The 26547-nt window shown below is 46.3% G+C and overlaps 1 protein-coding gene across 6 annotated transcripts in view; it reads left to right on the top strand.

Moving 5' to 3' along the window:
* Positions 1 to 26547, top strand: part of COL22A1 (collagen type XXII alpha 1 chain) — a 336676-nt gene that overhangs the window by 161307 nt on the left and 148822 nt on the right. For all 6 annotated transcript variants that reach the window (XM_054499251.2, XM_063669105.1, XM_063669106.1 and 3 more), the window contains 2 exons: positions 2687 to 2740; positions 16119 to 16172. In XM_054499251.2, coding sequence (XP_054355226.2) covers positions 2687 to 2740; positions 16119 to 16172 — 108 coding nt within the window. The remainder of the gene's footprint in view (positions 1 to 2686; positions 2741 to 16118; positions 16173 to 26547) is intronic.

Genomic DNA, 26547 nt, shown 5'->3' with positions numbered 1-26547 from the left:
GCATACATGCATGTATATTTCAGATCTATTATTGGCAAGTATTGAAGGTCTATAGTATATATGTTTTCTTGTGCAAATATATGCATATTAAGTCTGCAAGGGTGAAGATGTTATTTTTCATCTTTTACCAATGAAAACATTAGTGCGGAGACATTGAGTGGTTTGCACAAAGTCACATAGCTATTGAGAAGCAGAACTGAACTTGAACGTAGATCTGACTGTGCAGCCTCTGCTGTTTTCACCACGGAGTACACAATCCTTCCTCTGAGCTGCGTGAAGGGGAATTAATTTACTTCATGGCCCCCATTACAGAAGAAGAAGCTAAAGATAGCTAGCTCTGCTTAATCATGAGGCAAACTTCTTGGCCTCTTCCTGAGATGAAAATATATGGGTAGTCCTCACCCTTTACCTAGATTTTGTTACAGTAAATGAGGGAGGGAGAGAAGGAAGAAACCTCAAACGTTTGTGACCACCTACCTCATATCAAGCAAAATACTAAGGCTGAAGATATAGGGATGAAATAACACATGAGGCACCCTCAGAGTCTGAAGAAGCAGCTATGTGAAAAAAGAAATAACTGCAAGTAAACATTTGCAATTTCTAGATGACGAATGGCAATCCCCTGCACATACCATTTCTAGGGTCCATTATACAGGACATGCGGATGGTCTTGAATCTACCTACTTTCAAAATTCAGAATATCTTAGCCTGATGCCCCACAAGGTTCCCCATGGTTCTGAAGATGTCCTCTAGCCTAGATGGAATGGGATTTAGTACGATACATGATGTCAGTGATAAGATTCCCTTCGGAGTGTTCAAAAAGCAAACAGCCCAACTAAAGGCCTTATTAAGAGAAGAACAGTAATGAGAGGCCTAAGACTATAAGATTCTTTAGTCGAGGGCCAATATCTCTCCCGTCTCTCAATCCACAGGGTTTATCACATGGTGGGAACTTAACACACACTTGTAGAGCTAGCCCTGTGGCAGGTGTTCAAGAGGGCCACTAAAGTGAACCTGACTGCAGCGTGAGCTACAGAAATAGGGTTATGGAAGGTACTTGGGATTAGGAACCAGAGCACCTGATTTCATGGCCCAATTTGTCCACCAAGTAATTTTGTGGCTTTGGTGACATTGCTTAATCTCCGATCCTCATTCGATTCACCCCTAACTTGGAAATCTACCGCAGCAGCATCTTCTCCTATGTAAACATACTATGAGGTTAAATGAGCTGCTCTCTGAGGCAGAGCACCATGGAGCCTGACTGAGCCCAATGCTGATATCAACTGTCACTTCTCTCTGCTTTTGAATCCCCGGCAGCACCTAGCTCGGGGCCTTCTGCAGAGCAGTTACTTTCTAAATATTCATTGGGTTGAATTGAATTGAGAAGCTGGCTTCAGTGACTTCTGTCGAGAATGGAAAATTTTGAGTTTGTATTCAGCAATCCCAGAGAGAGGAAAATATATCCCATTCTCGAAATGGAAACAGTGATCAGCATTCTGCATCCAAATGCTGGCATCTTTCATCCTTTCCCCAAGATGAAACAGGCTTTGATAGTTTTACCAATGTCTGGTGGAGTCACTAAAGGGCCAGAGATGTAGATCAATGCCAGCCATTTCTTGACGCTTAAAAAACTCATGCCTTTAGGGCCTTCTCTTTCTGTGTGTCCTGAGCTCAACAGAATCTCCTTGTAGGAAGAGAGATCCACACCTTTAATTACTGCAGTTTGTCCATTGATTTATTCATTTACATGGAGTTATTAAGAAAAAAGGACCTTTGACGTAAATGCAGCTTGGTCACGTACAGCTACGCAAAATTTAGCAGCAGTAGCTATTAGTATGATAATTATGAAAATAATATTAATTGAAGATGGGGAAATTGAAGTACAGAGAGGGCACTTCTGGCTAAATTCACCCAGAAGTGGTGATAGAGTCAGCTTAAGCTTAGGGTTTCAGTTTCCCAGTCACATGGTATGCCTCATTCTGTGGTATAAATCAGGGTGCTGTCAGGGGGCCTGGGTGCTGTGCCCCAGCTTTAGAACCCATTTATAACTGCTCAGTAGGTGGTTGTATCATCCCCGCTTCAGAGATGAGATAACAGAGTTTTAACGGCACCAAGTGACTTGCCTGAGCTCATGAGGCAGAATCGAGGCAGGACGAGGGGGAAGGATTCGAATGAGGTCAGTATGACCCCTCCCTGCACCAATGTTCCTTGGTTAATTGATATTGATCTTTCCTAGGCAGTTTCATTCATTTGTCCAGACTATCATGTTTTGCATATCACTGTTGCCTGAGAATCAGATAGTCTATGCCAGTTCTTTCTGAGCCGGCAGGCTGCAGGGAAAGGGCACTGGGCTTAGAATCAAAGACACTTAGGTTCCAGACAATTCGCTTCTGTGTGCTTTGTGCAAACCACTAAAGCAAGCTGTTGGATGCTTACAGTACTCAGTATAAAGTATCAGCTAGGTTTCTTACATCCTGACTGTTCAACATACTTAATCAGATCTGATAGATGTGCATGTTTTAAAGTGTTATAGGTTTGAGAGAATGGGACCTCCGAATTTCCCCATCAGAACGGGATGGTATTACACTATTCAATGAGGGTGAGATTCTAAAGCCTAAGCTATGCCATTGAGCCCTGCATTTACCATTATGTTTCTCTCTCTTTTTCCTTTTTCTCCCTCCCAAAGGGTCCAATAGGCCCAGAAGGCAGGGATGGACCTCCTGGTTTGCAAGGTCTCCGAGTAAGTAAACTCTCTTTTCTTTGTGATTCCTCAGCTCACCCACACTGGTCCCTATTTTACAATGCCATGCAGAGAAGATAGACAGTGTCAGTTTCAGGGGCTTGAAATGAATATTGGAAGTAGAATGAAGGGTTGGATTCAGTTCATCAAACATGGTTGAGGTTCTGCTATGTGTTCTGCCTTGAGTTGGGCTTCAGGGACATGGAGATCAGTCTGTTGACTGCCAGGAGTCATATATAGAGAGACATGAATCCATTGGGTGATCACAGTCCCACAGTGGGGAAGCCCAGTGCTGAGGGTATACAGAGAAGAGGCAACTGACCCAGCCTGGGGGTCTTCTTGAAGGAGATGATATTTGAGCTAAGTTGTGAGAAAAAATAGGGGTGAAATTACATAGCTGTGCATCTAATATATCCATGCCATTATTGAATATGATATCTCATGGTATTTAATTAATTTAATTAAGCACCTGTTTTCCTATCTAGATTGTGCACACCATAAGGGTGTAATTCACCAGTAAGTTCAGCTCTTGAAACAATGCTGTACTTTCTAAGGAGGGTTGCAGAAGCATGCTTGGGTTGTACCCCATCCCCTCCGATGCTCCCACAGCAAACTGGACTGAAAGCCAGACTCAACTCTGTGTCCCCAGTTCCTACCAAGGTACCTGGCACAGGGCAGGAAGTCAACTCACATTTGTTGAACTGTAACCCTTAAGCTTGTACCACCTTTTACTATTTCACATGGTTAACAATCTGAGGGCCACAGGCATCCACAGATGGGGCAAGTAGCTCCAGGGACCAGTGGGCTTCCTGCCTCTGGAGGTTTAAACCACTGATGGGTGGGTGGGAATGGAGTCCTGGCATCTGGGAGAGGCAGCCCTCATTCCACATATGGCCTCTCTTAGCCTGGACAATCTGTAGCTCAGTGACGTGGATGGTGCCATATATTTTGCTGTGGATTGACTTCGTCTAAGGGAGTTGCCTCCCCATCACACTTCACATCCTCAGTTCTGAAAGGGGGTGGCCTGCTCTTCTCATTCAGCGCTGACTCCAACCTGTGCTTACCCACTGGTTAACTTCAATCTTTGGTTTTCAAAGAACTGTGCCTCCTATAACCCTTTTGAATTCTCGAGATTCTACAAATAATTTATTTTAAGGCTAGGCGTGATGGGGAAAGGCATCAGGAAGGTGCATTGGGTGAGAGAGATTGTATTAGTCTGTTCTCATGCTGCTGATAAACACATACCCGAGACTGGGCAATTTACAAAAGAAAGAGGTTTAATGGACTTACAGTTCCACGTGGCTGGGGAGGTCCCACAATCATGGCAGAAGGCAAGGAGGAGCAAGTTACATCTTACATGGGTGGCAGCAGGCAAAGAGAGAGCTTGTGTAGGGAAACTCCTGTTTTTAAAACCATCAGCTCTTCTGAGGCTCATTTACTATCATGAGAACAGCATGGGAAAAACCTTCCCCCATAATTCAATCACCTCCCACCGGGTTCCTCCCACAGTGTGTGGGAACTGTGGGAGTTACAATTCAAGACAAGATTTGGGTGGGGACACAGCCAAACTGTATCAGATTCACTCGCCCCCACTTCCCATTCAGCATCCCCAGCCCTGGCTCAGTTTCCCTGTCAGTCAAGTGAGGCAGTCAGATGGGTCAAAGCCAGGTATCTCCCTCCTCTGTAGAGTGGAAGAATCCTGGACTTCAGAACAAGATGCACCTGGGATTGAAGTGCTGATCCACTTCTCAGCAGCTGTGTGACCCTTGCAAATTACCTGGTCTCTCCAGGCCGGTTTACTTCTTGCTACAGTGGGGAAGGCATCACCATCAGCTGTGTTGTTAGGAGAAAAAGTGCTTAGTAAGGGACTTGGCCCTGGTTGGGCAGCATGATGTGACAGCTGACATGGCTGTCATTCTCTCAACATGCTCCTGCACATGCTCCTGCACAGTCTTAAGAGAAAACAACAATCTTTGTACATTTGTGTAATTAATGTTTACGTGAAGCTTTTTTCAATTTGCATTGAACTTGGGCAATTGTTGTTTTTCCAAAGTAGAGTTAGATGATGAGTGGAACTGTTTATATAAAGATGACTGTGAAGGTTTTTAAAATCTACATCTTTATCTAATTTACTCTTACTAAGGCAAGGAGGGAACATCTTTCCTAGAGCTCACTCATCAGGCTCATACCTTCTGTGTTAGTTCATTTTCATGCTGCTGATAAAGACATACTCAATTCTGTAATTTATAAAGGAAAAGAGGTTTAATGGACTCACAGTTCCATGGGGCTGGGGAGGCCTCACAATTATGGCCGAAGGTGAATGGACTCACAGTTTTATGTGTCTGGGGATGTCTCACAATCATGGTAGAAGGTGAAAGACATGCCTTACATGGCAGCAGGCAAGGAGAGAATGAGAACAAAGTGAAAGGGGTTTCCCTTGTAAAACCATGAAATCTTGTGAGACTTATTCACTACCATGAGAATAGTATGGGGGAAACTGCCCCCATGATTCAATGATCTCCCACCAGGTCCCTCTCACAACACGTGGGAATTATGGGAGTCAAGATGAGATTTGGGTGAGGACACAGCCAAACCATATCACCTTCTTAGAATACAACTTCTTTAAACCTGCTGGATGTGCTTCCCAGGGTGACTGCTGTCATCTTCAGAAACACTTTTTACCCTTCTGAGCAATACCAGCCACTCATGCAATGGTGCTTGGCCTGATCTGAGCTTAACATAACCCACAGGCCTTGGAAATTGGGCAATGCACTGAGTCTGGAGATTTGAGGAATAAAACAAGGAGATCCAGAGAAGCAAACAGGGTGAGGATTGGGGTGCAGTGATGATGGGCACGGGTAGGATATGGTGTTTATTGAGCTCCAATTACATGGCAGCTCCCATAACAGCCCTGCCATCCCCATTTCTGCAGATGAAGGACAGGCTCTGATACAGCACAGCCACCAGTGGCCCCTCAGGGATTTGCACGTGGGGCTGTGTGTCCCCAAAGTCTGACTTCTCATTTTCTCCCTTCTTTCTTTCTGTGTGTCAGTCTGTCAGAAAGCTCATGTTGAGTTCTTGTGATGCACAGACACTCTGCTAAATGCTTTGGGATTTTCTGAAAACATTAAGGTCTCAGCTACCAGGAGCTCACAGGTCGGCTAAGGAGCTCAGTGCGTATAAACAGATGACCTCAATGGAGACTGAGGAAGACTACAGATGTTCAGAGGATACAGGGAGATCTCAGCTTGAGGGAGGCCACTGAGAGGAGCAGGGGGGCTGGAAACAGGCACATCCAAGGGAAAAGGTGATGTTTGAGGTGGCCTTGCAGGAGTGGGTGAGTTTTCCATGGGAGTCAATGGGAGCATTGAAATCAGTGTTTTGGATATGGGAAGTGCCCCCTTGAGAAGGCATCCTGCCTCTGCACAATTGCTTGTGCCCATCAGCTTCGACCTGGACTTCTTCCTCTTCAGTTTGGAAACTCATTGGTATAATTAAAATAGCTGCAGACATGGCTTCTAGTTCAGGCTCTGCTGGCATCATACTAGGGACTCTCAACCAGTCTCTCTTTTCTTCCTCTTGTGTTCCCTTTTCCAATTTTTTTTCCTATTTTTCTTTTGCTTGCTTTTATTCCCTCCTGCCCCTTTTCTTCTCACCTTTCCTTCCACAAATTCATCCATTCAACAAACATTTCTTCTTCTGTATCTACTGGGTACCAGGCATTGTTGCAGGCAAGTGAGTAGTTCAGGAAGAAGGAAGCTCCTGCCCTCATGCTGTTTATATTCTGGGAGGCAGGGGGAAAGAGATGAAATAGCACATAAGCAGGTGATGCAGGAAGGCCCCATGAAGACAATTTTCCTTGAACAGGCTCTCCGGAGGTGAGGACATTGGCTAAACTGATAGCTGGGGACCAAACGGATAGCTGACAGGCAGAGGTCCTGGGGCAGGCACAGGTGTGGAGTGTTGGAGCCCAGAGGTCCATGTGGCTGGACCCAGCAAGGGGCCTGGCAGGAGATGAGCTTCATTTCAGGCCTTGTGGGTCATTATAAGGACTTTGGCTTTTACTGCGAGTAACCAATGGAGCTTTTACATGTTTTCAAAAAATGTTTTATGATGAAAAACAAGTTTGTGATGAAAAAAATGTTTTATGATGAAATGTTTTATGATGTTTTACGATGAATGATCATACACGAAAGTAGAAAGGACAGTAAAATGAACATTAATATACCCTAAATGCACTCAACATTTATAAGTTATTGAAAAACTTCTTTTCTATATACCAACACTCCTACCCACCACTGAATTCACTGAAAGCAAGTCCTAAAATCATCACATCATGTTGTTTCTAAATATTTCAGTATGCTGTCTCCAAAAGAGAAGGAATTTTAAGAGACACAAAACCATAATACCATTATTTTACCTAAATCTATGAACACTGCTTCTTGAAGCTGCATCAAATAATTTCATGTTCCAGATGGGCCTATCTCATACATTTCTGGTTGTGGTTGCTCATTCTGGGGTTTCGAGGGTCGCAGTGGCAGGGCCCGGGTTGCACCCTGAACACATTCATGTGTCTTATTGCGTTGAGAACAGACTGCAGGAAGGAGGCCAGTTAGAAGGCTCCCACGGTGATCCACTGAGAAAGGGCAGGGGCTGAGCAGAGCACAGGGCTTCTGAGCACACATCCTGGTTCAGGTCAGATGCCAGGTGGAGGGCATGCTGAGGAAAGGGCAGAAGTCATGCTCTGAAAGGCCCAGCGTCTAGCAGAGGAGAGTGAACTAAGAGTGACAAGGCAGGATGGTGGCAGCATTAGCACAGGGTGCAGAGCAACACAGAGGACGGCTCCCTGCTTGTCTTGCTTCCTCTAGTGAATCAAGGAAGATGAGCAAGTGGGTTTCGGGGGGGCCCATGGCCTTTCAGTCATCAAAGGTGATTCCCTGATTCAGGTTGTGTTCTGTCCTTTGGATATTGCTAGCTCAGCGCCTGCATATGGAGGAAAAGGGAGTAGAAACAAATTGTAATGTTGTGGGCTTGGAAGCAGCTTCCTGTTCAGTCGCTCTCTAGCTGAGTCAGGAAAATGCGAGACAAAATGACTTATTCAAAAAATTATCTCTCTCCTTCCCTTGCCATGACCTGTCATTTCCTCCTCATCAACTTCAATTGAAACATCACTCAGAAGAGCTCCTGGGCATCACTGCACATGCTCAGGCTGTGCAAGGGAAGAGACGAGGCTGACGGCTGACAGCAGGCTGGAACCTGGGCATGGAGAGACAGACACTTAAACACGGGTTGGGGGGGGCAACAGAACCCAGGCCCTTTATTTTAGAGATTAGCAACAGGCAGACAGGATAATCCTCGGCAAAGTAAATGCATTCATTTTGGACAAAGCTGGTATTTTTCCACATTGACATGGTAAAAGGGAGAATTGAGAGCGAGGTACGCTCCACGCCATCCCTGGAGCTGCAGGAGACGCCCGCCCACCTGCCCGCCTGCCTGCCTGCTGGCTGGAGGGCGGTAGCAGTCACCAGGCGGAGAGATAGAGAAGGACTGCATTTCTCTTTCCAAGGCTTTAATTTCCTGCCTGTTGTCTGAGCTCGGCATTAAGGAGGTTGATCAGGGAGCACTGTCACCTAGTTGAAATGAGAGATGCTGCAGTTGCATCTGAATCCTGAATGTTTTGGCGGAAGAATCAGCCTGGCTCAAGGCCACTGCAGTGGTGGCACCTTTCAGAGCTTCCAGGAGGCTCACTTTTCCAATAAAAAAATTGTCATGCCCAAATCATCCACCTCAAAATGGCTGTCACTGTTATTCTCGCACCATCCCATTTTAATTTTCTGCAGATGTATCTGATATTTTTCTTATTTGGGAATTTGTTTTTGTTTTCTTTAATAGAATGTAAGACTATGAGAGGAAGGACTTTTTCTTATTTATTTTTATAACCACAGTAATAAGAAGTGTCCCTCACACCTGTAAAACATACGTATTTTATAGACACATAACATAGTTATAAATACAATAGGAATATGCCTATAAAATATGCATAAATAGATAATGGCATTAATTAAATATGTAATAGCATTAATATAATCTCCTACAGTTAAGGAACATAAGTGAATGATTAGAAGAGGACAAGCTTCAGAACTGGGTGCCTGGTCACCTGGGTTCTCACCTTCCACGGGGGATGCCTCATTTTGGAGAAGAGAATGTGGTCCCTTCTTACGCCTTGCCTTGCTCTGTAGCACTGAGTCTCAGCTGAAATCGCCTAGACATCATCTTTCATCTTCTCTGGAAGATTTAAAAAAAAAAAGAAAAATTGGTAAAAAAGATTGTATATTGTGACACATTTCAACAAAATGTAAAATTTGGAATGTCTATAGAAGCATTGTGGCAGCAGGGATCTTTGAGACTCATAGTGAGAAATATATCCAGAAACGTGAATGACCTTCTCAAGGTCACTTAGATCTTGGTCATTGCTCTTCCTACAGCGGGTGACAACCTCTTTGGTTCGTCTGATCATTTTCTCAGTATCTTCTGGTTTCTCTTCCCTCTCATCAATAGATGAGGACTGGAGAGGTGATCCTATCCAACAAGATGTCCCCTCTTACAAAGATGGCGGTGCTCCCTACCCATCTCACGGTGTTCTTGACTGTCATTTACTTTAAGAACACGTTTTAAAAATGGAATCTCTCTTTATAGGTGTATAGCTAAGAGAAGGGAGAAAGGAAATAACATTGATTGAACAGTCATTGCATAGCAGGTACTTCCCTAGGGAACTGTTTGCACCCATGATTCTCATTTAATTCCCTCAAGGATTCTCTGAGGTATGGCGGTTTTAATCCCATTCTACTAATTAGGATTCTAAGACTTAAAGGTATACATCAAATTACTGAGTGTCACCCAGGCTGTAGGTATTGAGGGTACTTATACCTGGGGCATGAGATCTGCCTGGCTCCGAATTCTCCTCCCTCTTTGCTTCAATATTGTGAGTATGAGTGTGTGTGTTGTGTGTGTGTGTGTGTATCCATGTGCATATCAGAATTCTAACATGGAAGTTAACTGTCCTTGCTGTGCATGCTTTGAATAGATCTAGGACCCTCAATACCTGACCATGCCTGTCCGATAGGATGCACTGGGCACACATCAGCTTAATCCCTGGCTTTCACTTGGAACCAAGGGTCTCATTATTGTTGAAGGTTATCTGGCCCACCAGCTCTGCTTTCTAGTAGATTTGAGGAAGGAAACATGGCCAGTCTTTTTTTGCAGTGGCAGCCTAGGTTGAATTCGTTTTCCTTTTTCATTCTAAAATCTTTTTCCTGCCTTTTCCTGCTCTACCAGGTGGTAACAGTGTTGTTTGGATCCTAGGCTACTGTTTGATTCATTTCATGGCATGAAGCCAGGGTTTATATGAGGACACCCTAGGTTTTCCCTGCGCACCTGGTTTCAGCTCTGACCAGTAGAAAATAATCATGTTTGACATTCTGAGGCCTGGAGAACAGGAACTGAGCAGAAGACCATACGGCACATATTAGAATCAGTTGCACAAGCAATCCTTTTATCTGTTAATGGCCCCTCAGATGACTGTGTTAAGTCATCCTGGCTGGGAGAGAATTGCTGTTCTGAATTTAGAGGCTTCCTTCCTCTCCATGGGCAGACGGGCAACCTTGGAAATACCAGTCCCGCTCAGCATCTTGGCATTCAGAATGGCTTGAAAAATCTGCCCTCTTGATAAATTACAAACACTTAATCCAGATATTGTGCTGGGTAGCAATTTAAAAGAGAAAAAAAGAAAAATGACAAGAAACAGGCCTATTGTTAGTAAAACAGCTCTTCATTGCTACAAAATTTATTTTTTCTAGCACTTCTCAAATCTCTGAAACCAGTTATGGGACAAAACTGCAGAGGTTACATAGCCGCTGCTACATCTACCTTTACTAGAGTTGCCACTATCACCACTGCCACCAATAATGTTAGCATCATCACCATCACCATCACCACAATCACCACCATCACCATCACCATCATTACCACCAAAACCATCAACTCCACCATCACCATTATGATCACTACCACCATCACCATCAACTCCACCATCACAATCACTACTACCATCATCAACTTTACCATCACCATCAACTCCACCATCACAATCACTACTACCATCATCATCAACTCTACCATCATAATCAACTCTACCATCATCATCACCATCAACTCCACCATCACCATCACAATCACTACCACCATCACCATCAACTCCACCATCACCATCACAATCACTACCACCATCACCCTCATCAACTCCACCATCACCATCACCATCAACTCCACCATCATCATCACAATCACTACCACCATCACCCTCATCAACTCCACCATCGCTGTCACCATCAACTCCACCATCATCATCACAATCACTACCACCATCACCATCAAATCCACCATTACAATCACTACTACCATCATCATCAACTTTACCATCACCGTCACCATCAACTCCACCATCACCATCACAATCACTACCACCATCACCATCAACTCCACCACCACCATCACTACTATTGTCACCGTCATCACCATCATCACCATCACCATCAACTCCACCATCACCATCACAATCACTACTACCATCATCAACTTTACCATCACCATCACCATCAACTCCACCATCATCACAATCACTACCACCATCACCATCAACTCCACCATCATCACAATCACTACCACCATCACCATCAACTCCACCATCACCATCACCATGGCTACTATCATCACCATCACCACCATCATCACCATCACCATCAACTCCACCATCACCATCATCATCAACTCTACCATCACCATCACCATCACTACTATCATCACCATCACCACCATCATCACCATCACCATCAACTCCACCATCACCATCACTATCATCACCATCACCACCATCATCACCATCACCATCAACTCCATCACCACCATAACCATTAATGCCATCATCATCAATGCCACCACAAGACCCCATCACCGCCACCACCACCATTATTATCATCAAAATCACCAGCTGCTACCATTGTCATCACCATAACCACTATTACGAAGTACTTTGTGGGCGTCATCCAATTGAAACTCTGTGGCACTGCTAGGAGGTTGAATTTTGAAACCAGATCTGTTTGACACACAGTCTATCACCCACTACAAGAACACAAAGGAGCCAGAATATGACTCTCACTATTTCATCTTCCTCATAGTCATTATCATCTTCCTTCTCATTCTCATCACTGTCTGTTACAGTTGAGGGATGCTTTATTGTGTTTTATAAATAACTTCCTCAAATATTAAATCATTTCTTCTCTTATTATCTTTTGAAATAATTATCATGATTATAATCTTCCATGTGGGAAAACAAAGACTCAGCAAGTTAAATGGCTTATCCTTCCAATGTACCTTAGATTTAGACTTCTTTTCCTTACAATATCATAGAGGAAAGGGGTTGGAGAAAGAACACAGAGAATTCCTTTGATTCTACTCACTTGGAGCTTTGTACCCCACCCCTAGCAATTCTAACTTGTTAGCTCTTGGGTGGCCTCAGGAAATCCATGACTCAAGTATTTATTTCTCATCATTTGAGCTGTTATTTGTCATTTCTGCTCAAGCTTCATGGAAGAGGTGGCACTGAACTGGGATGTGATTTTGATGGGCTGAGATGTGAAGGGAGGATTACAGACAGAGGGAGCAGCATGGCAACGTCTCAGGCATCAGAAGTCCTAAGTGGATATTTGGGCTGAGCTAAGCAGTCCATTTGGGCTCTTGCTTAGGAGATGATGGTGTGAACCCTGGACACCAAACTGAAAATGTAGGTTAGAATCCCAGGAATCTCCAAATCAAACAGCTCAGATGCCTGCAGAGGTTGGCCCAGGAGGGCCTGAAGGAAGAGACTGGGCCTGGGAACAGGGTGGGTTCCTGTGGCTGTGGCTACAGGAAGGAAGGCCACCTTTGAGAGGCACTGGAATGGTCCATGATGTTGGGGGTGCGGAAGGTACAGATGCCAGAGAGATGTTACCCTGAGGCTTCTCTGGATGATGCCCCTTCATGGATGACCCATGAAAGATCTGCTCTGACACTTTTCTTTCTCTGGCCTCTTGCCACCTTTTTGGTTTCTTTCTCCTTGCTGAAAACCTAATGCTTATGAAGTCTGCTTCCATAGATGTGTTTCTTTGCATTTCTCTCATCTACCATGCGCCTCCTACTTGCCCATACGTCTGCTCTTCCAGATCAATTGATTCAACTTCCTGGCACAGGAACACCTCCTGAATTCATGCCTTTTACAAATCCTGTTGTCAACTTAGGTGTTCACCTTCCTGAGCATGAGTCACGTTGTTACATAAGATCCTGGGGTCAGCTGAGGAAGCGGAGAGCTGCTGAGACCTTGCTGCATCCCCAAATGGTGATCGTGTCACCCTGGAGAGAGAACTGATGCTTCATCCCCCGACCACATCGGCATCTTAATGAGTCATTCTGCTCAGTCATGGCCCAGACCTCTGCATCTCTTCTCTCTCATCCTTTCTTACCAACCATTAGATATTCCAATCTCTCCTTTCAGTCTTTCCTCTCAACACAGTTACATTGCTGGCTTGGATTCTAACTTCCGATGATTATTCACCAGGTCCTCCCACTGACCTTGAGGGAAAATGGTTTATTCATCTTGTAAATAACCGGTGACTCTCTATAGAATCCCCTGGAAGCAATTGGAGAGGGTGTCTGTCTAGATAGAAAATGGAAGGTGTCTGGTTTCCTTTCCCTGAGGAAGGGGAGCTGGCAACTCTTAGCTGTCTTATGATCAGCTTCCTGATGTCTGCATTAATCAGAGCTGGATCAGATGGATGGAGAAACCCAGTGCCTCCAAGGCTTGGCTGTCTTCTGAAGGTATCTGTGACCACATCTTGAATTCTACCTGGCAAGTATCAAGAAACTCATTGTGACCCAGACATTATCGTGCCCTCCAGCCTGATGGGTTCACAGCTCAAAGGTGTGGATCCAGGGGCTTCTAAACCAGGCTCACTCACTCTCTCTGCTAGTCAACAAATCTCCAAGTTGTATCTTCCCTTCCTCCCTGATATCACTTTTCTCTAACTTTTCACTGCTGTCCTCAGTGCCACTGTCATGGCTTGGGACTGCATAGTTCTCAAAGGGATGATTTATTCAGCCCACAAATGTCTATTGAATGTCCACTGTGTGGCAGGCACTGTCCTGAGCCTACAATGTATAGCATCAAACAAAACCAGAGCCCAACTCCACTTTCCGGTGGCTTGTGTCCCAGTAGGGGTAGACACACAATAAATAAGCACAAACGCCTATGGTGCAACAGTTAGGATCCACACTAAGGAAATTATGGCAGCGTGAGAAGACACAATGGGACAGAGGGAGTGCTATTCTGGTGAGGCTGGCTGAAGAAGACATTCAGTTAAAGGAGCATTTCAGCAGAAACTAAATTGAATTGAAAAATTGATCTATGTGGATACCTGGGGAACAAACCCAGTCAGAAGGAAATGCCAGTGGACAGACCTTCAGTTTGGAATGCATTTGGTGGATTCAAGGTGGAGGTGGGAGGCCAGTGTGGCTGGAGGTGGAAAAAAGTACATGGAAATGAGAAGAGGGTTGGAGGAAATGAGGTCATGGAGGGCAGGCTGGAGGTCATTAAAGTTCTGCTCTAAGTGAGCTGAGAGGCATTGTAGTGTTTTGAGCAGAGGAGATGATGTGACATGATTTATGTTTTAATGATATCATCCTTGCTGCTTTGAGGGGAAAGGTGCAATGGCCAAGTGTGTTAAGGGAGGCACTGTTTAGAAGGCTACTGCAGTGGTTCTGGGGAGAGAAAATGGTGGGCTGGCCCAAGGCAACGTTATGGGTTATGCTGGGCAATGAGAGAAGCAGCTTGAACAGCCTTAATCCGTCCTCCCTGTTGCTCCCAGGGTGTGCTTGAGTTGGGGGTTCTGGGACAGTGGAGACAAGCAAGAGTCATCAAGGGGCAGAGAGAAGAGGGCCAGAGTTGCTGAATGAGAGGAGAGGATGATATCAAGTTTTACAGTCTCACAGATACACTTAGAGTTATTTTGTAGAAAGCATCCCTTTTAATTCTTCAGAGCCCCGAGAAGCCAGCAATATTGGCACAGGCTTCAAGTCTGCATAGAACACTTAAGAGTTATTTTGTAGAAAGCATCCCTTTTAATTCTTCAGAGCCCTGAGAAGCCAGCAATACTGGCGCAGACTTCAAGTCTGCATAGAACTGGGTGTGATCTGAACTCTGCCCCTTACTAGCTGTGCAACAAGAGACACATGAGCTCTGAGCCTCGATTTGCACACTCATCAATGGGATGAGAACATTGGCATTCCAGGGTCCTCTTGCAGAGTAAATTAAGAAAGGATCATGTGGGAAGAACTAGAGAGTTTGCCGTGAAATAGACACTCAAAAAAATGTAGATCTTATCAAGGTCTTACTTTACTTTCAATTCCTGATTGCAGTGCTTTTATTTAATCAAGAAAACCACCAGGACAATGCCAAAAAGGGCTGTATTCTGTTCTTCAGATAACCTCTGTTATACAATATATGTCATTACCACACTGTGTAAATTAAACTAACCAACACACACCTTACCCCTATTTAAGGAGATGGCCTCAGGTCACCCCACAACATCACCCTGCTGGATACTGAACATGTATGCACTGAAGCATGGATTCCCACAGCAGAAGAGCAGAAACGCCCTAAGTAACCTACCTAGCCACAAGGAGGAGGTTGTTTCAATGCATCATGCCTCATTTGCACAGGGAAAACCATGCACCTGTATAAAGGATACCAGCAACTCTCCATGTGATATGGGATGTGGCTTAGATAAATTAAATGGAAACAAAGAAGCAAAGTTTAACAGATTGAATGGCATGCTGAAGTCTGTGAAGAAACGGGGGACAGGGGGAGTGTGTGTGTTTGTGTGTGTGCATGCGTAAGGCTTACCAATGCATAAAATCTCTCTGGGAAAATTAACCAACATCTAGTAAGATTAGTTGTTTCCAAGGAAAGGAACTGAGTGGCTGAGACTGGGATTAAAAGGAGGCTTTTCTTGGGTATACCTTTCTGTACCTTTTGAATATGGGGCCGTGTGTTACCAAACACATTTAAGTTACAGAGCTGGGATCCAAAGCCTTACTCCTGACCTCAGAAAAAGCCTGAGTCCTTTTTCTGATCCCACATTGTTCCTCTGTGGGGCACTCCTGAGGGACAATTGTTAATCTGGGAGGTTGAGAGTAATAAAGACCCAAATGTCCACCGAGACTCATTATTAAACCAGCTCTGGTTGACGATTGCCTGCTTGTTAATTTTAGCTTCTTCTTTTACACTCAGGGGAAGAAAGGTGACGTGGGACCACCTGGAATCCCTGGATTGCTGGGGCTGCAGGTAACTACCTTTTACATTCTCTTCCATAGCAACGCTGCTTTTCTCTGATTAAATAAATGACCAGGCAGCAGCTCTCAGGTGGGCAGCCAGAATCCTGCTGGTCACCTCATCAAACTATTAAAAAGAATGGCCAGTGGGTCATGTGTCCTCCTTCCCTCCTCCTCTGCTGTCCTGTGTGGGAGCTGAATGACCATTGTTGGCTATCCTGAAGGAATTTCCATCTGGAGGAGGCAGATGGGGGTGACAAAAGTGATGAGCAGTCCTAGGAGAAAGGGAAGTACTGGCAGGCGAGGGGGGACCCCAGGATGAGGTGGTGGGGAAATCAGCCTTGAGGAGGCTTGTCTCCCCTTGGCAGACAAGGCAGTGCCAGCCAGGCAGGAATGAGCGGAGGGAGGGCCTTACCTGGGGCACAGCTCTGCAGGGACCTGGTGCACTGCAGCGCAGCGCTGGGCAGGAATCGAGCAGCATGTGGTGCCGCCGGAGCACAGGGCACGGAGCAGCAGGGATAGGAAGATGAACCCAGTGAGAGTTGTAAGGGGATCAGCCACAGAGGCCAGAAAACCAAAAGGGCGGCCACTATCATAGGAGCTAAGAGGCCTGGGTTTGGGTCTCAGTCTGTCCTCCAGAACACTGGGACATTGGCCAAGTCCTTCCCCTGCTTGGGCCTCAGTTTCCCCACTGTAAAATGATGAGGTTAGGGCCCCAGTCTCAGAGGCCTCTGTTCCTAGGCAGGTGCTGTTCTCGCTCCCTGGATTCTCTGCCTCCTCCTCCTTCTTCCAGCTTCTCTGGGTCTCTTAGGACTCAGTTCTGGTGTAGCTTCCTCTGTCCTCATACTTGGCCCAACTCCCACAGGCCGTACTTGGCTCTGCTTCCACAGGTCCAGCTGTGCCATCCTAGTGCCGGCCCTGTGGATCCTGACACCCACCCATCTAGATAGGCACCCTCAGGGTCCTTGTCCCCATGTCATAGATGAGGGGTGAGGCTCCAGGTGCAGAGGGCTTCACTCAGGGCCACCCTATGCTAGGCAGATGCCTGGCTTCAAATCCCTTCCTCCCTACATGACTGAGGCCCTAAACTGTCTTAGTCTCCCTTATTTTCAAATGCAGCGTCACACCGTGAGTCCCCCAGAGGGTACTACAATGTGGACAAAACATGGCAAGCCCCTGAAGCTCTATGCCTGGCCTTTGCAGTGTAAAGAATTCCCTTCATCCTTTCTTTGACCCCTCAACCCACCAAAGCTTCACTCCTGTCCCCTCACCTGGCATCACTGGGCCTCACCTGGCATCAGTAAGTTCATGCTGAAGCAGGATCAGCAAGCAGAAGGCACAGAGGGAACCCAGTGCTCAGCTCTTGCCATAAAAAAGGAGGGCACACCTGAAGATTGAGGAGAAGAGCAGTGACTATGAGAGGTGATAATGAGGTCCTGAGGCACAGCACACACAGGGTAGACAGATATGGCTGTCCCTGTTCTCCTGGCCTCTTTGGCACCAAGCAGGTGGGCACAAGTCACTGCTGGGCTCTTCCATTTTGTCCTCCTGGAGCTGTGGTAGAGCACCTGGCTTCAGCACCACCTGGGACTGGACAGCCCCACCTCCACACCAGATTCCCCGGGGTGGCGGTCACACTGCCCGTCCCTCGTTGGCAGGGAGGCACACATCCGGAAAATGCTGCTCACTGCACTTTAGAAGCCAGTTTTTTCTGCTGGCTGACATGAAAGCACTCTAGTGAAAGACGGCACCTTGGATGCAATCTGAGACTTCATTTCTGCACCCTTCATTCAGGTCAGGATGCAGCAGGGAATAAGAATATACGATCCATCATAATTCACAGTGTTCTAAAGATTTCACATTCACTGTGGCATTTTGCTATTAATAATGAAAAATAGAGTGGGTTTTGCCTTATGTTTTATTACCTTGCTTCATAGTGAGTCAACCTTGTGTATTTTAAAATTCACCATCAATGCAGCTCGATCAAATTATTTTAAGCTATAATTTTTCCCCCTACAACTCTTTGTTTGTTATCTGGGAAAAGAGATTTCATTCTTTCATTTATAACTCTGAAGTCATTTTCATTCAGTAAATCTTTACTGAATGCCAGACATTGAGCTGTGTGCTATAGATATAAATATTACCAGGCTTTCATGGCAGGGAGTAGCACCCTGTAATTGTGCACCCTGATGTGTTCAGGGATCTCAGTGGTTCAGAACCAGGCAATATAGCGTTTGCAGTATGTACCACCTGGTGGCCTGGTTGGGGCTACTGCCTGATGGAATCAAAGCTGTGTTCAGGTCAGCCACTCTTACACTGAGAGGCCAGATTCCTTTTTTTTAAAGTTTAATTTTATTTTACTTTAAGTTCTGGGATGCATGTGCAGAACTTGCAGGTTTGTTACGTAGGTATGCATGTGCCATGGTGGTTTGTTGCACCTATCAACCCGTCATCTAGGTTTTAAGTCCCACATGCATTAGGTATTTGTCCTAATGCTCTCCCTCCCTTTCCCCCGACCCACTGACAGGCCCCAGTGTGTGATGTTCCCCTCCCTGTGTCCATGTGTTCTCATTGTTCAGCTCCCACTTATGAGTGAGAACATGTGGTGTTTGGCTTTCTGTTCCTGTGTTAGTTTGCTGAGAATGATGGTTTCCAGCTTCATCCATGTCCCTACAAAGGACATGAACTCATCCTTTTTTATGGCTGCATAGTATTCCATGGTGCATATGTGCTACATTTTCTTTATCCAGTCTATCATTGATGTGCATTTGGGTTGGTTCCAAGTCTTTGCTATTGTAAATAGTGCTGCAATAAACATGCGTGTGCGTGTGTCTTTACAGTAGAATGATTTATAATCCTTTGGGTATATACCCAGTAAAGGGATTGCTGGGTCAAATGGTATTTCTGGTTCTAGAGCCTTGAGGAATTGCCACACTGTCTTCCACAGTGGTTGAACTAATTTGCACTCCCATCAACAGTGTAAAAGCGTTCCTGTTTCTCCACGGCAAGAGCCTGGGTTTCTGTGCATCTCAGCCATTTCCTCTGATTCACTCTTCCTGACATATCCATGTGTCTACCTTGCCTGGGCCTGGCCTCTGTTTTCTCCTGCTTACCATCATGTTTGTTCATTCATGGATTTATTCATTCAACAGGTTTTTATTAAATATGCACTGGGTACCAAATTCAGCTCTGGGGATGTAAAATCTAAGTAGCTGCAGTGTATGCCATGAGAATTCATACACTAATGGGCCAGAAAGAGACACAGATAGAGAAGGTGTTTTCATCTGAACCCTAAATCTTGTATTTATTCAGGCAAAGTGAGGCCAACAGATCAGGAAACGACTGTCATTGGAGATAGTTTGCTCCTCACAGTTTCCATGGATGGGAGCGTCCGTTTCCTGCAGAGCTGTCGGGGGAGCAACAGAGGCAGTTTGGAGGCAGAAAGAGTGAAAGGCAAACTTGGGCAGGAGCCACTGCTGGGCAAGGGTGAGGCAGGGTCAGTTGCTGAGCAGGCTTAGGATTGGACAGTTTGAATAATTTCTGCAGGCTCCACGCTGTACGGGTGGTTTCTCACGGTCTAGTACCTGGTCCGGGGTGATTTAGGGCAGAGAGGTAGTGTCCTGTCCCACACCACAGGGGCCTGATTGAAGAAGGTGTACTAGGGATGGGCAAGTTTGCATATCAGAGTCCTACTCTCAAGCAAGTCCTTTGCGATCTCTAGGAATTAGCTAATCCTGGAAGGGGAAGGCCCTCCCTGCATCCACAAGGCCTCAAGATGTGAAAGCATCATCAAACAAAAGCACAGGATTAATCTGGAAGGAGAATCCACTGAGCTGAGCTTTGGAGAGGAAGTCAGGGCTCTGTGGAGGCCCAGAGCAGGATCCTGACACTGACCTGGAAAACCGAGGTTGATCTCATGGCAGCCTATCCCTGAAAGAGCAGTGGGGAGAAGTAAAGAGAAGCATGTGTGTTTAGTTTCTGCTGTTGCCAAGCATTCTCTTTAGCTTTCATATATAATCGTGTCTATTCTTTATAACTGCCTGTGAGCAAAATTTGCTTACCCTCATTTAAAATCTAGAGAAACCAAGCTCAGAGAGTTTAATTAGCTTTGCGTTAAGGGAAGAGCCGGCACTGCCATCTCAGAGCGTGCAAAGCCCCAGGGTGGCTGGGATCCTATAAGATGCTTTTTATGCCTGTCTTTCAAAATGAAATATTCCACCTGCTAGAAAATTTTACAATAAATCTATACATCCATGATTTCCTATGTGACGACTCCTGTATCCTGGCAGCCTTTTAGGAAAATTGGAAATCTGGTTTCTGGGCTGGCCAAGTGTTTATGCACAGGCAGTGTGGCTTGGTGCTGTGCTCAGGACAAAGTTCCTTGAATCTGTGGAAATGCAGGCAGGGGAGGGCTTGGCCAGAGAAGAGGCTGGGTGGGCTGTGGGCCTGGGCCTCTGTGCAGAAACCCCTTGAAGTGGGAAGTCACAGTGTTAGTGCCACAGGGATCTACCATCTCAGAGGAGGACTCCCAAATTATGAGCTGCTTCCCCCCGAAATATACATGTCCAAGTTACGAAGGAGTTTGATTGTCATGCTAATTTATGCAAGTAATTTTCATGCATCTTCAAATTCCATCTAACTTTATAAATCCAATTGGAACTAGGTGGTTATTAGGAATAATTATTCTTTACTAATGATAATTAGGTTAATTAGTCATTCATGCATCATCATTGTAACTACTAATCATATTAAATAGTCACTGTAGTATTAGAGGGACCAAGTGTTGTTTCATTAATAATTGGACTGATTGGTTAATTAATAAGTGGTTGATTACTTGTTTTCATGACTTATAATGAGGTCATATTTTGTTGTTAATATTTATGTCTATTGACTAATTTGTTACTCAATAATTAGATGATTTGGTTGTTTAGATATTTTGTTAACAATTAAATGAGAAGAAAGAAAAGTAACATTTGTGAAGTCCTCTGAGTTCTGGGCTAGTTCACACTTCTTTAATCCACACATGGTGATTTGAGGAAGGGGCCTCCAACCATTTTATGGCAGCTGGAATGAGGCTCTGAGAGGTGAAGTCCATTGTCCAAGTCCATTGACATAGTATGAGGCCACCTGGGATTTGACCCAGGTCATCCTCAACCAAAGTCCTAGATTTTTCCTAAGTAAATTTCTACCTATCTGTTCCCTGGCCCACAGGGGAAGAGTGACTTGCCTGCAGCACCTGTGAGTGCTCCTGACTGTCACTTCTTGTGTTTTATTCTTGGCCTTCCTGTAGTCCCATTATTTCTTGAAAGACTGGAAACTCTAATATTCTCATCTATAAAAGGACAATAATGTGTAGAATCTTTGGCTTTCTAGATGTTTTTTTGGCGGAAGGAAGTGGAGGAGAGGAAAGGAAAGGGGCTTTCTAGTCCTAGAAAACCCAAATGCCATTCAACTATTTGCAGAAAAAGATAGAAAATGAGTTCAGTGTTGCTCTCCTATGATTTGGCAATTAGTCTTCTGGTTTCATTGGGAAACTTCCAGTGAGGTAACTCAAATGGCTGTTCTGTTTGAGGTATTGTTCAACTTGATTTCCAGAAGAAAAAAGGACATAAAATGAGGGTACTGATTAATCAGAAGGCCAAAGAAGATTGGTCCAAACTCAATAGTAGTTATTGAGCCTCATGGTAAGGTCCCCCAAGGCCATGGAAGATGCTGAAGTGCCATTATGTCATCCAAGAAAGCTGAGATGATGTTGAGCCTCTGTTACAGAGTGTTCTCTTATCTGGAAAATGCAAGAGCTTTCTGGGATCCCTCAGCCAACAGCAGCACGGGTAGACCAGCACTCTGTTTACATTCACAGTTACCCCCAGAACTCACTCTCTCTCTCTCTCTCTCTCAGGCCCTGCAGACTTTTTAACTAAACACATCAAATAGATCAAAACTGAATCCATCATCCCCCACAGCAACCCCACACACCTGCCCAATCCCCTGCAAGGCCCTCCCCTTTTGAGTATCAGGTTGTGTCCCAGTCCCAATCCAGCTGGTCACCGCGTCACCACTGAGCTCTGGCTCAGACCTGCCCCTGGTCTGTCTGCATCCCTCCCCCCATCACCTGCCTCCAGTGCTGGCACTGGCTGCCTTCTGCCTGCTCTCATGTTTGTCTCATGGTCTCTCATCTTGAAAGATTTCCTCCTACCATTGGCTGCTAAGGACAGTAGAAATGTGTCTTTATTTATTTATTTTTTGAGATGGAGTTTTGCTCTTGTTGCCCAGGCTGGAGTGCAATGGTACAATCTTGGATCACCACAACCTCCGCCTCCGAGGTTCAAGAGATTCTCCTGCCTCAGCCTCCCTAGTAGCTGGGAGTACAGGCATACATCACCATGCCCAGCTCATTTTGTATTTTTTGTAGAGATGGGGTTTCTCCATGTTGGCCAGGCTGGTCTTGAACTCCTGACCTCAGGTGATCCTCCCGCCTCGGCCTCCAAAAGTGCTGGGATTACAGGTGTGAGTCACTGCACCCGGCCTAGAAGTGTGTCTTTGTAAGTATAAGTCTTTTGTGTCACTCTTTGATGCCACCTCTATTATTTTTGTGCTCCCTCGAAGACAAAGCCTTGTCTTTCTTGCCCCGGGTGTGTGTGTCTCTTCTCCCCTCCCCCTGCCATCTAGCCATGGCTCAGCAGCTCTGTCCTCCTGTGGCTTCCTTCCTCTCCTATTCCACTCCCCTCTGTTCAGGCCCTACTTAGCCCTTCCACACCAAGCTCACCCCACTTTTCGAGACGCTCCTGATTTCTCTACCATGCCTTCCTCTGAGCTCCGTGGCCTTCGAGCACCTCTTTTGTCTCTCTGTTTTCATTCTTTTCAACAGGTATCTCATGAATTCTGCTACATGCCGGAAGCCATAGTTTTTATACAAAACAATTCTGCACAGAAAGTATTTTTGTACCTACTATATATTTTTAGAAACCCTTGCCGTAAGTCACACAGCTGCTCAAAATATAACCCTGCCTTCGATCCTAAGCCCTCTGATGCTTTTCCCGGGACACCAGAGGCCTGTGTTTTATGTGTCTTACTAGGCTGTAATTTTCTGGAGTGAAGGGCTGAGTTGTCTTAAGACCCCAGAGAGAACACAGTGGTATATAGTAGGCGTTGGCTGGGGGAAGGAACCCTGCCCACTGCCATACTGGGTCTCCAGGGATAACTTCTTCCAGGTGCTCCAGGATAGTGCAGGTCCTTGGCTTTAAGGATCAAAGCTGTGCCTGCCTACTGCCCTTCTCCCTTTAAAGGCATCATCCACACTCTGTCACCTGTTGACGCCCTCTTCCATCCAAGGTGTGAATCTTCCCAGACCCTGACTGCAGGGACCTGCACATGGACAGGGAGACAGATACGGTCCAGGGGCCTTGTGGTAATATGGACAGAGTCCTTGTAGGATGCCAGGCATATAGTCAGTGCTTTAGGAAATTAAGTTTTCTCCCTTCCTTTTGGGGGAGTGCCAAAGTAGAAATAGCTATCCCAGCTGTGGGCTGAAAGGCCCTCGCGTCCAGGTCCTCCCAGGGTGCTTCTGCCCACCCGCCCCTCCCTCGCCAGCCCTCCCCACGGCTGGCCTGAGGCTGTGTCAGAAACAAAGCGAGTTATGCCAGAGCTGAAGTCCCAGCGTGGTAATCAGGACAAGGCTGAATGTAACCCCCAAGGTGAGGCGGCTGCTCTGTTTAGAGTTTCTGCCCCCACTGTGTGGCTCTCTGTGGCCATCTGAAGGCAGAGCATGGCCAAGAGACCAGGGTCCAGGGCAGGTTGGCTGCAGCTGCATCCTGAGGGCTGTTCCCTCCTGCCACCGCACCCGGTGTTTCCCACTTGGACTTGTGAGCACGTCCCCTGTAAACTGGAAAAGAGGCTGGAAGCAAATCACCTCACCCTTTTTGTGATCCCTCCTGGAAGAGGTTTCCAGACTTTCAGACAGTTGCTTCCAGCTGCTTCCAGCTTCTCTCTCTAGCAACCTAGGTTTGCAGTTGCTAGGTTTAATGATTGGGTAGGCTTTCCCTCTCTTTCCTAAGTGTACAGCATCAAACAAGCAGACAGTGACTCAACCTCTACTGTGCACATAGCATGGAACCAGGTGCTGTGGTCTTACCAGGGAGATAGACTTTGAGATCTTCAAACCCATATTTAAAGCCCTAAGTTCTAGTCTCCTTTAACATGCAGAGTCTTTTAGGAGATCACATTGTGTTAAAGGGTGGAAAGGGGCTGTAACAGCAGGGTGAGACCCGTGTCCTTGAGTGGGGACTGTGTAGACAGTTTGCAAGGCTGGGGTACTGGGCTTGGGAGGAGCGAAGGGATCAGGGTGCTGTATCCATATATGAGCTTTATCTAATATCAGTTCATTTTCCTCCTCTGTAAATTTAATGAAAAAGCCCAGCCTCCCATGGCCAGTGGAGGGCTGGAATGAACCGGTGTGTGAAACACAGGTGGAGCATACGCTGAATGGAGGTGGCCGAGCCCCTTGTCCTGCCTTTCTGTTTTTTTTCTCTCTCCTGGGTTGTGCTTCTTCCTGGGATGTTATGCTCGCAGGCTCATCAGCAGTGCTAGTGGTGGTGATGGTGGAATACGGAGCTGGCCTAGACGAGTCATGCCCAAACCTGGCAGCTCATCAGAATTACCTGGTGTCTTAAAAGTCACTGACCCTTGGGGCCTGTCCCTGACCTGCTGCCTCTGAATCTAAACAAGGGTTCTGTGTACCTGCATTTGTGACAGGCCCTCCAGGTGTGTCTGCAGCAGCCAAAGATGGTGGCTGTGTGACCTAAGGTGGGTCCTGAACCTCTCTGGGCCTCAGTTTTCTTCATTGTCAGACAAGGAGGTTTAATTTCCACTAGGAGACTGCTAAAGAGCCATCACCTCTAACGTGCTGTGCGACTCCAAAACTAGCAAGCAGCAGCAGGGCAAGGGTGTTTGCAAGGGGCAAAGGAGGAAGGCAAGCAGGGCCAGAGCGAGGGGCTGGTCAGGGGGCCGGCTTTCTGGGCTCACCATTTCGAAAAAGCATAAAACACTCCAGAGGTCATCAGCATTCTTAGACATGTAAGGAGGGAAGGGAGCTGAATTGTTCATTCAGACTGCTAACAAGGAGACTCCTGTATAGTTGGGAAGGGCCTTTGGATATGCTCTGTGGGCTTGGGGTGCTATGAGGCCCTCAAAGACCATGTTGAGGTAAAATTAGATCACCTGTCACCCCCATAACCCCAGTGCTTTGGGAGGCTGAGGCAGAGGATTGCTTGAGCCCAGGAGTTCAAGATCAGCCTGTGCAATATAGCAAGACCCTGTTTCTACAAAAAATCATAAAATTAGGCATGGTAGCACACGCCTGTAGTCTCAGCTACTCAGGAGGCTGAGGCAGGAGGATCACTTGAGCCAAGGAATTGGAGGCTGCAGTGAGCTGTGATTGCACCACTGCACTCCAGCCTGGGCAACAGAGCAAGACCCTATCTCAAAAAGCAAAAACAAAAACAAAAAAACATTGCCTGGAATGTGCCTCTGGAGTGTGTGGGAGCTGTGAGTGTCACTGCAGGGTTCTTGCTTTGCTGAGAGAAGTGAGGGGCCAAGCTGAAGCAGCCTGTGGAGGTAGTAAGGCTCAGCCGACAATACAGCAAGGCCGGGAGGCTTCTTTAAGGCCTTCCAGCAGCCCTCGTCCATTAGGGCGGACCCAGGTTGGAACCTGCCCAGTGCACCCTGCAGCCCTGCCCGGCCCCTCCGTTGCTCCAGCTGTGAACAAATGTCTCTGATGAGGGAAGATGCTACCCCTAAGACTTGCCAGGACGGAGCGAGCTGCCGAGAAAACTAGGTCCAGGTGCTCCCCAATCCTGTTCAGTAAATGGTCCTGGTCTATGCCTGTTTTCTGACTCACGGGTGCCCCCAGAGGGAGAAAGGGGAACAGTTCACCGATGCGGCCACCTCTGCCATTTTTTGGTATTTCTCGCCCTCTAGTGGCCATGCAGTGTTGTTCTTTCTGAATGCAAACCTAGGCTCGGCGTCTGGCTCAATTCAGGAGATTTCTTTCCTCAAGCATTTACTGAGAGCCTGCTGGATGCCACACCCTAGGATAATCACTGTGTGAGGTGCAGGGGGATCAAGAAGGGCCTGCCCTCGAGGGTCTGTGGGTCAGATCAGCACAGTTAAGTTGGTTTTGAGCCCGGAGCAGGGAGAGCTTAATTCCACTGGGGAATTGGGGACCATCTCAGAAAGGTGGAGATGGCTCAGAAGGGAGGTGTGGGAGGAGGGGAGGGGGTATCCAGAGAGAAACCTGGGCTGGAAAAGTCATCTGCACCTTCTGGACGCTGTGTGGAGCAGTGGTCTGTGGTGCTGGAGCTGAGGAAGGAGGGCGTGGTGAAGTCGCTTGG

This window comes from Pongo pygmaeus, chromosome 7 (assembly GCF_028885625.2).
Source record: "Pongo pygmaeus isolate AG05252 chromosome 7, NHGRI_mPonPyg2-v2.0_pri, whole genome shotgun sequence".
In the NCBI taxonomy this organism is placed as follows: domain Eukaryota; kingdom Metazoa; phylum Chordata; class Mammalia; order Primates; family Hominidae; genus Pongo; species Pongo pygmaeus.
The sequence above is the reverse complement of the archived record's forward strand: the minus strand, read 5'-3'. Positions and strand labels throughout refer to the sequence as shown.